Here is a 10231-nt window from a genome sequence, read left to right on the forward strand (position 1 = left end):
GGGGAGGGGGTAGCCTGGGAACCTGGGAGCGCCGGCGCGGCCGCGTAATCCGTCACTCCCGGGAGATGTCTCATTAACCCATTAACCAGGGAGGTTGGGGACGTGCTGGGAGGAGAGCGAGGGAGAAACCGGGGGTGTGAAAGGCAAGAGTGCGGGCAGGGGAGGAGCAGTGCGGGGCGGGCGGGCAGGCGCTGGGAGCAGCTCCTCCGCACAGCCCGGCCGAGGGACCCCGCTTCCCCGACGACGGCGGGGAAGGAGCCGGTGGGTGGCCCTTGCGGGGGGACACGCGTGGGGGAACCTCGCCGAGCCCACCCGGTGCCGCCCGGCAGGATGAAGCGGCTGTGCGAGGAGAGCTCGTCCGACACGGAGTCGGACGGCACCATCGACGTGGGCCGGGAGGAGGAGTACAGGTGAGGACACGCCACCGGCGGCGGCTCCCTCCCGGGGGGACCGGACCGTCACACGGCGGTGGGACGATGTCGGGATTTTGGGGGTCCCTTCATGCGGGGCAGCTCGGCCTCCTGGAGGGGTTGGAGAGGGCTCCCCCGTAGTGGGCTCCGGGCGAGTCCGGGGGTTGCCGGGGCGAGCACCGGGCTCCGCGGCGGATCCACCGGGCACCTCTTGGGGCTGCGCCGGTGCTGCCCGGGGCGAGGACGGGCGGGGGCTGATGGTGGCGTTAGGACTGACCCGGTGAGGAAACCCGAGTCGTAATACAAGGATTAAAGCCGCGTTACGAGCTCATTGCCCTCAAGAAAATGCCTCGTTAAATTAAAATTGCCTTCTCCTGCCCCGGTGGTGAGAAGGGCAGCTCTGAGCTCAGTTAGCGGGAGCCCGAAATGGGGCATCCCGCCCCCGGCGGAGACACCCGCCAGCGGCGATCCGAGGGTTCCCAGGGAACGGGGAAGAAACAAGGGGGTTTTGCATGAGAAACGCTTCTGCTCTGCTGATGCGTTTGTAATGCACCAGCTGGGGCTTTGATCTTTAATTAGGAAGGAGCCCGCACTGCCCGGCCGGCCGAGGGTGCCCGGCTCTAAGCGGGCACTTCCAGCATCGCAGTTCGCAGGCTCCATCCCATCTCTGCCGAGCTGCTGTTTCGGCTCTGGGGCTTTGCTGCTTGTTGAAACAGTGAGGAAACAGTGAGGACGGGACCTCTGCGTGGTTCCCCAGGCAATGTCCTCAGGCTTCGCTGCGCTCCCCCCAGGCTTTTCGGCTCTGCTGGCAAAGGGCATCCTCAGGCTCTGCTCGCAGCCCAGCTGCTTTGGAACTCTTGTTTCAGTAGCCAAGAGTCCCCCCTTCCTCCCTCGGCGTCCAGCGAGGCCCCAGATGAATTCGTTCCCTTTTGCTGCTTGGTATCCTGAGCAGAGATGTCACCCTTCCCGGTGCCAAGTTCAGGTTCTCATGGGACTAAATTAATGAGTCCGCTTCTCGCTGGTGCAATCACAGCAGAGCCAGGCGTAACGTCCTGCACAAATTCACCAACCCCTTATGCAGTTTCCAAGTGCATCAATATTTAACCTGCCTTCCTGCTGCACGTGAAATACATCCCAGCTCTTTATATCAGTGCAGCACTCCGAGTCTATAGTACCCCGACAGATGAAAGAGAGGAATTGTCATAATATTTTATTTCAGTGAACAGTAACAGTGAATTTTTGGTCTCTTTCTGGTGCTTGTCTTCTCAAGCTGGTGGCAGAACTGGTCAGCGCTGTCATCTGATGGCATTTGTATACATTTATGTGGTTGCTCATGTCACGCAAACACGCAGCCAAAAGAGCTTATACCCTGAGTAACGTGGTCCTCGCGGTTCAGGTGGAATGAAACACCCCCAGGAGGGCAGCGAGGTGGAGCGGTGAAGGCAGAGGGAGGCAGCCATGCCGCCTGGCCGGGGCTCCCAGCCATTACCCACCGGTCGAGTGGTTTGGGCAAACCAGTTCCCCGTAGAGCGGGGATGAGTCACTGCGGTCATGCAGCTCGGTTCCCCGTGCGTAGCAAGTTTAGATGCTGGGGTCACTGCAGAAGTGCAAGATCCTGCTTGGTTTTGGGATGGTAGTTTTGAATAAACAGCCAGAGTTACACTGTAAATTATAAAATCGAGTAAAGAGCAATGCAGAAATTTTAAGCAGCAGAGGATATACTTCTGGTATCTTTATGTGGTTCGAATCCGTCAAACATGTTTTTGAGAATGTATTTTGCAGTAAACTAGGTCTTTGTATCCTCATCTGGAAGGGTGGCTCACAAAGAGCAGCGCGTTCGGACAGCTCTGCAAAGAGGGTTTCAAAATTCACTGTTAGAGACTCCTCGAGTGCATTCCTGCGCTGCCAGGCAGACCCACTCCCTACCCCCTGCACGTAGAACCCCACAGCGTTGGGGGAGAGCCCCTTCCCACACCATACATGCTCATCATGTGTGCTTTACGTGTACTGGCACTGCGTGTTCCTACTTGCGAAGCCAGCTGGCACCTCTGCCCGGAGAAAGCCCACCCAGCAGACGTTCAAATAGGGTACCTGTATGGAGATGAGCCCAGCAGGCGGTAGAAGAACGTGTTATTTCGTCTGATTGTGTAAAACCACTTCTGAAAGCACCTCGCTTGGGCCTGACAAAATGCAATTTGAGTTTGGTCTAGTTTCTGGCTTGTTGCACAGACAGCACTGTCTCTGCAGAAACATCTTTAATAGGCTGCTATTAAAATGCTCCATCAAACTGAAAAATGTTTTGATTTGATGGGGTGAACCCGAATGCCCCTTCCCAGATTGGTATGTCTCTGGCGGTCTCCGAGTCCTGGCGGAGCACGGTGTTGGCCAGGGTTGCAGAGTGTCGTCTCGCCAGCGTGTGAACATCCCTGCACCCAGTCTTGTAAGGCACAGGAACAGCCCTGAGCCAGTCCTGCTTTCCGGAGGGAGAAACCCTGCCTGGGGGAGGTGGAAGGTGGCCCAGCTGGCCTCCCCCCCGAGCAGGGGGGGTTTGCTCCAAGGAGTTTCCCACGCCAGGTTATCCATTGTTATGGAGACTTCACCTCCGTGGGGACCTAAGCGTTGAACTTTGCCTCCCTGTGCGTGTCTAGTGCTGATCTTTGGTGTCTTTAGCCCCACCCGTGCCCACCAGGCATGGGATGGTTTGTGGGACCCTTCTCTTTAGGCTGTCCCACCCAGTGTCCCTTGTCCCACCCAGTGTCCCTTGTCCCACCCCGTGTCCCTTGTCCCTTGAGCCAGAGCTGGTCTCCAACAGGCAGGGTTCCTGCTCCATCACCTCCTGCTGGGTGTTCCCCCTTCCCGCGTCCTGGCCCCTCTCTGTCTGGTTTAGGAGTGTCTGGGCATTCAGAATATCATGGCCCACCCCAAAAACTGGGGTTTGTGAAGCGGCTTTTCAGGAAGCACTAAGAAACCACATCAACTGCTACCATTGGCCTCACCCTGAGGAGCAGCAACCAGCCCTTTGCTGCCGCCCTGGGTGGGAGCTCAGATACACGCTATCACAGCTCCGAGATGCAAAGCCCTGCAGACAGGGCAGGCTCAGACATGAGAGCCGGGAGGTTCACCCATGGAGGACAAAAAAGGCCATGACTCCAGAGCTCCTATCGCTGCTTTTCCAGCCCCATGGAGATGCCGGTGTGGGCTGAGATTGAAGGAGATGTGTGCCTGGTAGGGGATGGAGAGTTTGGTGCAGATATCTGCCCCAGGCTGGTGGGAGATTCTCAGAGCAGAGAGAGTGGGATTGAAGTCTCTGCTTGGCTCCCTGTCCCCAATTCCTGAGCTCTGTGTTGTGGGTAAAAATGAGATGGGAACCAGAGAAGACATTTTGTGCGGGGGGGTGGAAACTACAGATGGCAAACGTGTGTAAAGCATATGTGCGACGGAGGTTTCTCTCCAGCTACCGCAAGAGATTATTCCCTCTTTTTCCTTTCCAGCCATGTTTCCAGGTCTGTGTCTCCCACTACGACATCTCAGATACAAGCCAGGAAGAAGAGGAGAGGGGTGAGTCTCGTTTGCGTTGATCAAGGTGGCTGTGCTGTGTCTCCCCTGGGGGACATATGTGCCAGGGCTCCCCATGTCATCCCCCGTGTCTGGTGGGGTGATGTTGGCACGTTCTTCCTGCGAGGACACAGTACAAAATCAAGTTCACGCTGTTCCCTGCTCCATCTCCTGCAGAACTCTCCCCACAGCCACCTGGAGATTTTTTGCAGGGGTTTGGCCTCAAATCTTGCAGAAAGAGGTGGGGATAGGGGTGGAGGAGAGCAATTTTACCTGAGGTTATCACACCAGTCTGTTAATGTTTCTTCGCTCAGCTTTTGCTCCCAAAACATTTACGTTCAAAGTGCCTCTCTTGACCTGCCACGGCTGTTAATGAGAGCTTTAAACCCGTGAACTGTGGCTGTAAATGACTGTGATTTCTTCTCTCCGCTTGGAAATCTCCTGCAGATCATCGAGAAGCGGCGTCGTGACCGTATCAATAGCAGCCTCTCCGAACTGCGGCGCCTGGTGCCCACCGCCTTTGAGAAGCAGGTCTGTGTGTCCGGGATTTCCACCCTCCCTCCCATGCGGGCTGCGTTTCAGCAGCGCGAAGGGTAGAGCCCTCAGAATGAGAAAGTCTGGAGCAATGCAATGTCTGTCTCATTGTCATCACTTCAGGGAGTAAGTAGGTGGTGAAACTGGGTGGTAAAACAATATTAACAAACATTCAGGAGTCCTAGGGAGGATAAATTCAATCCAGAAAGTGTTTTGCGGATATGAAGATGCAGAGAAATGGGGATTTTCAATTTGCATTGGGGGATCTTGGAAAGGAGCTCCATTTTGTACTCGCTTGATGTAAAAACCAGAGCCGATGGTCTGAGTGGATGCCCTGCTCCGATCTGAGCACTCCTGGGTTTCATGAAGGCTTTGGGGAGGAGGCCATCAGGAAAAACCCAGCTCCTGAGAGGCACAAAGCCCTAGACCATAAAATGATTAATTGCTCTTTTTTCCTGCTCCCAACAGGGGTCTTCCAAACTGGAGAAGGCAGAAATCCTACAAATGACAGTAGATCACTTAAAAATGCTTCACGCCACTGGAGGAACAGGTAAAAACTGCTCTTCTAAGGACCTGGGTGAGGTGAAGGTGAAAACCTGGAAGGAAACTTCCCCATCAGCTTCAGCAGCAAGCAGTATCTTGGTGCTGCAATGCCTTGCTGACACCAGCCAGCACCAAAATGAATGCTGCCCTGCCTGCTTCCCAAGGGAAATATTTTTCGAGGGAGGGCTGATGGACATTTCCTGCCCTGTTGTTTTTCTTATGTCTAACATATGGGTCAGCATCCCGTGCATACATTTGGCAGACTGGGGTATGTGGGATAGCAGGTCCCCGCGGGGACAGGACCACTGCTGTTGTCACACGCCCTGCTAAAATCTGCCCAGCCGGAGATGCACAGAAACAGAGCCTGCTTCCAGAAAAACTATATTAAACTCTTTACCTCCTCCCTGGGATACATTTCCTGCAAAGGCTGAATTCTGCATGGGGACTCTGCAAATAAACAAGCCTTTTTTCCTTTTCTGTTTTTTCTTTTCTTTTCTTTTTTTTCTTTTTTTTTTTTTTTTTGTGTGTGTGTGTCTCTTGGTTGTTATAAGAAGAGAGAGGGAGCCCTGTGTAAGACTATTTTCAAGATTGCACCCACGCAACTTCCAACAATGAATTATGCATTTCAATAAATGGCTTGCTATCTCCACCATGATTGCTAATGTGGGATCTGGGTCACAAAATTAAGTGTGACCCATTGGGAGTCACTAACTCTGACAAACTCAGCCCTATTGGGGCATTTCTTCATTCAAAAGCCAGCAGATGATTGGGTTCGGGCGGATGTTGCTCTCACTGAAATGAGCAATTCATCCCACACAGGTCTTCATGGAGATGATGAGTCCCTACCTCCTACATCTCAGTGCTGGGAAGGAGTTGGATCCAAGAATGGCTTCAACCCTTTTTTTTTTTTTTTTTTTTTTTTTTTTTTTTTTTTTTTTTTTTTTTTTTTTTTTTTTGTGTGTGTGTGTCTCTTGGTTGTTATAAGAAGAGAGAGGGAGCCCTGTGCAAAATTCAACAAAGGTCTTATTTGTACTGAGACCTCAGTACAGACCCTCTGTCCTGTTCCAGTTAACAGGATGGAGATCACAGCTCCAGTAAAGAAGCCTTTGGCTTGCTCACCACCCATTTTTGGCTTGCTGGGGACATTGCTGGCATCCAGGCTTTGGTTCAGAACTCTAACTTGGTCTGGAACATTTGTTTAGATATTCAGTTTGACTGCACTGCAACAAAGGGCTGTATTGTCACGAGAGACCCCATCGAGCAGAGTGGTCCAGTGCTTCACTGGGCTGTGACATTCTCTGCTTTATTGCTTATCGTCTCACCAAGCTGCAAGTAGGGAGCAGAAGCCTAAAAATCAGCCATCGATTGCATTTTCTCTTGTTGATTTCTGTGGCTTTGAGCTCTCTTGGTCCGGCAGTCTCGATTCTGTGTCCTTCAGCCAGACATCTGTTAAAATTAAATATAAAGATTGGGATCCAGGCAGAGGAAAAGCTGTGTGTCGAGGAGACACAGTGTCCCCTTCTTGTGCAAGACTGGGGATGGTCCCTTTGCGAAGAGGGACCCAGTGCCCATCTAGCCCACAGTCATGTCTCCAGCAGCAATAAAGAGTGCAATAGGAAAAAATTCTTCCTTCCTGAGCACGGTTAATGAAACCTCTTGCTCATCTCACATGCTGGAGTAAGAGGCTTCATGACCCCGGCAGTTTTAGCCCGATGAGATAACCGCAGATGCTATTCTCATGCACGCAAATGCCCAGTCCTTTCGGACACCCACTTGGCTATCTGCTTCAGTAATATCACATGGCAGCAAAGTGCCTCAAGTGAAATACACAGTGCATTAGAGAGGGTAGTGAAATCAAAGCACATTCCTGAGCTCTGCAGGGACTTACTGTCACCCCTGTCCTCTCCCTACAGGCTTCTTAGATGCTCGAGCTCTGGCCGTGGATTACAGGAGTATTGGCTTCCGCGAATGTCTCACTGAAGTTGTCAGGTACCTGGGCATCCTCGAGGGCCAAAACGCCGCTGACCCCATCCGGCTTCGACTCCTCTCCCACCTGAATAATTACGTGGCCGAAATGGAGCCTTCGCCTGTGGCCACTTCCCTCCTGCCCATCCAGACGTGGCCATGGTCCTTCCTCCACAGTGCCGCTGGCCCCGTGCAGATCCCCAGGAGGGAGGCTGCTCCTGCTCCAGTTGTTTTGACTGCATCTTCCCTGGCTTACCCGAGCCCCGCTGTGAGGCCAGCCCCGCTTCGCCGCGTCCCCAGCGACATGCTGCCATCCCGCCGCAGCTTTCTGGCCAGCAGGATGGCCTCTTCCAGCCGGAGGGCCCGAGGCACGGGCTCGTCTGCAGCCGTAGCGGCTGTGCCCAGGATGCCATCTCCAGCAGGCGTCTTGAGAGAGGGCTCGTCCAAGAGCAGCCAAATCGCCACGTTCCTCTTCTCACCAGCCTCCACGGGCATCCCCGTTCCACCGGCTTACACAACGCCTCCCGCCTTGGGTGCTGCCACACAGGGACCCGGGATCAGGGTTGGGACATCCAGGATCTGCCGCTCCTGGGCGACTGAAATTGGGGCTTTCTGACCCTCCCTGCCCCTTTGGAGACAGGAATTCTTCAGCACTCATTAGGCTCCCAGGCCTAAGAACAAACTCAGCTGAAAAGGCCTGTTTCCTGCTTTGCAGAAGCCAAGGCTCCATAAAGAAAATTCCCTTTGCTCTTCCCTCCTCGCACCGCCTTCCTTGCCTCACCAACACACGTCCTCTCCCTCGTGATGCCTGCAAACGTAAATCACATCCAATTCGATGCACTTGCCTGCACGGGGCTGTACTCCAGAGCCTTCCGGCGACGAGGGAGGGGGGCACATGCGGATCCCACCCCCGTCCCTCCTGCAGCAAACCCCTCTGTGGACCCAGTGTTGCTCTCCTTTGGAAAACAGCCAGCCTTGAAATAGTATCTTATTTCCCTGGGGACTCAGAGCTGCCAGACAGAGACTTGCTCATGCTCACTCCCCGCAATGTTTCTCCCCCCAAGCTACCGCACCTAATTTTGGTGTGGTGGGAGGGATGCAGTGCCCCCCCTCCCCAGCACTGTTGGCACCCCACGAGGTAGGCTAGAGCCCCCCCCAGCTCCCTTAGCGAACTGGCTGCCTGCTAATCCCCCTGCTTTCCTCGCTGCATTACCAGCTTTTCCCACTTATGTGCCCTTAAGGTGGAGTGAGGCAACAGCTTAACAGAGCCTGTTCCCACAGCCGAGCTGAAACGCCGCCGTGTCTGTGCCGGGTCCCTGCAGGAACCACGCAGGAGCAGCCGGCCAGGCCGCCCGGGCAGAGGGAGGCTTCTGCAGCCCTTGCTCCACACCGAGGTGTGAAGAGATGAGGTGAGACAGAGGATTTCAAAGGGACGTCTGTCAGGGAGGGGAAGGCTCTGACGGCCAAAGTGAGAAGAAAAGGAAAGAGCCTTTCCCTCTGCCAGTCTCCCTGCTGGAGCCGTCTCTCCTCCATCCCCTGTTGAACAGCCATGACTCAAGGAGCAGGGGTGAATGGGGCAGACCAGCCTGCATTTGAAGTGCCTCCCTGGTTCTCTCTCAGCCCTGCGTCCCTCACCCTCTCCTCCCACTTTCTTCAGTGCCATGTTTTGGTCTCACCAATTGCTCATCCCTCTCTCTGGGCCAGGACCAAAACCCACTGAGGTTTCACCACAGACCTCAGCAAGCTCTGGGTCTGCACTTATCCCAATTTCCTGAGAGCTTTTTCTGCCTTGGCCTGCGTGCAGATACCTAGCAGATATGCCTCTGCTCTTCTAGCTGCCCTCCCCTGCTCTCCTCTTTGGGCACAAAGGAACAGACACTTGAAGCTCTCAAGCCACCCTCCCGTGCCATGTCCCTAATGCCCATGGTGGCCAGGGCAGGGTCTCCCAGTGCTCCCCCCATCTGAACAGCCCCCGCTCCCTGCATCTGTGCCTTGACTTGCTGGGATTCATGTGCAGAATAGCCTGGACCCAGTTGTATGCCCACCCCAAGGAGACTCGCCCACTTCTACAGCACTGCAACAGGAAAAGAGAGAAAAGCGTGGAAAGGTTGGGGCAAAGAAAGTTAAAAAAGAGGGAGAAGATCTCTCTTGAATGGGAGAGGCTCTCCCCGTGCCTCCAGTCAGATGCGCTGCCAGTGAGACTGTGTGGATGAGCTGGTGTTTGCCCTCCTACAGATGGTATCTGCCATGTGCACATCAGTGTATGTACCTGCTATTGGTCTGAAAGTTGGTCCCTCCCAGTTGTTTTGATGGAAGTCGTCGCGCTTAACACACAGAAATGCCTCTGCTATTTCTCCTCACCCTTGTCCTGAAGTGCCGGGATCAGCCAGGAATGACATATTGCCTTTTATTAAGGCCAGAGGAGGTCCTCGCAGACCCTGGTTGTTCCTGCGGCTGGTTGGCACACTAGAGCTCACGGCAAGTAGCCCAGCGTCACTTTACACTGTGCAGAGCTGTTAGATTCACGAGCTGTGACATCCAGCAAAGGTGTCAAATAAAGTCTTTCAAACCCCTGTCCTGCCCTGCGTTGATGTGAATCTATCTCTTCTGCTAATCCAGCCTGCCTTTGGGTGACTGCTAGTTTTGCAACAGGCAGGTTTTTGTTCCTGAAAAGCTTTAAAAAAGGTAAGATGTTTGTTAAGTTAACATCCCTGCTGGTCCTTTTATAGCTGCTGCTGTTGGTAAGGCTGGTCCCATGACTTTTTACTTTGCAAACCCCTCTGTGGGTCAAAATCAGCCGGATAGACGGCACTGCTTGCCCTGAGATTGGCAATAATCCGTGGCTTGAGAACAAATCATTTCATTTAGCTACCAGTGTCCACAAAAATGTCAGGGAATGAATCGGGTCCCGCAGAGCCTTGCAGCCAGACACCGAGGGCTTGCCTCGGTCTCCTGACCCTTTGCAAGCAGGACCAGAATAACCCCTGCTGCTTCTTGCTGTCGGGAAAGGCTTTGGACAAAACAAAGAGCCACAACTGAGAGCTTGCCTCTGTTCTGAGGAAAGGACCAGTAAATGATCCTTCTCGTGAAAGACGCTGGGAGAATTTTCTGGGGAATGGTGGGAATTTGACTTCCTTTCCCATAACGCCTTCTCACTCCAAAATGCCTTTCAAAACCGCCCATAAATCCCTGCCTTAAGTGCTGTGTTGGGAATTGCTGGAAGG

At 53.9% G+C, this 10231-nt stretch overlaps 1 protein-coding gene across 1 annotated transcript; it reads left to right on the top strand.

Annotated features, from left to right (window-relative positions):
* The first annotated feature begins 117 nt into the window (after window positions 1-117).
* HEYL (hes-related family bHLH transcription factor with YRPW motif-like) lies at window positions 118-9584 on the top strand. The gene is made up of 5 exons (XM_014946406.1): window positions 118-410; window positions 3902-3968; window positions 4413-4496; window positions 4968-5049; window positions 6956-9584. Exons 1-5 carry the CDS (start codon window positions 331-333, stop codon window positions 7621-7623), a joined length of 981 nt encoding a protein of 326 aa, XP_014801892.1. The 5' UTR covers window positions 118-330; the 3' UTR covers window positions 7624-9584.
* The last annotated feature ends 647 nt before the right edge of the window (window positions 9585-10231 follow it).

This window comes from Calidris pugnax, unplaced genomic scaffold (assembly GCF_001431845.1).
Source record: "Calidris pugnax isolate Ruff unplaced genomic scaffold, ASM143184v1 scaffold113, whole genome shotgun sequence".
Taxonomy (NCBI): Eukaryota; Metazoa; Chordata; class Aves; order Charadriiformes; family Scolopacidae; genus Calidris; species Calidris pugnax.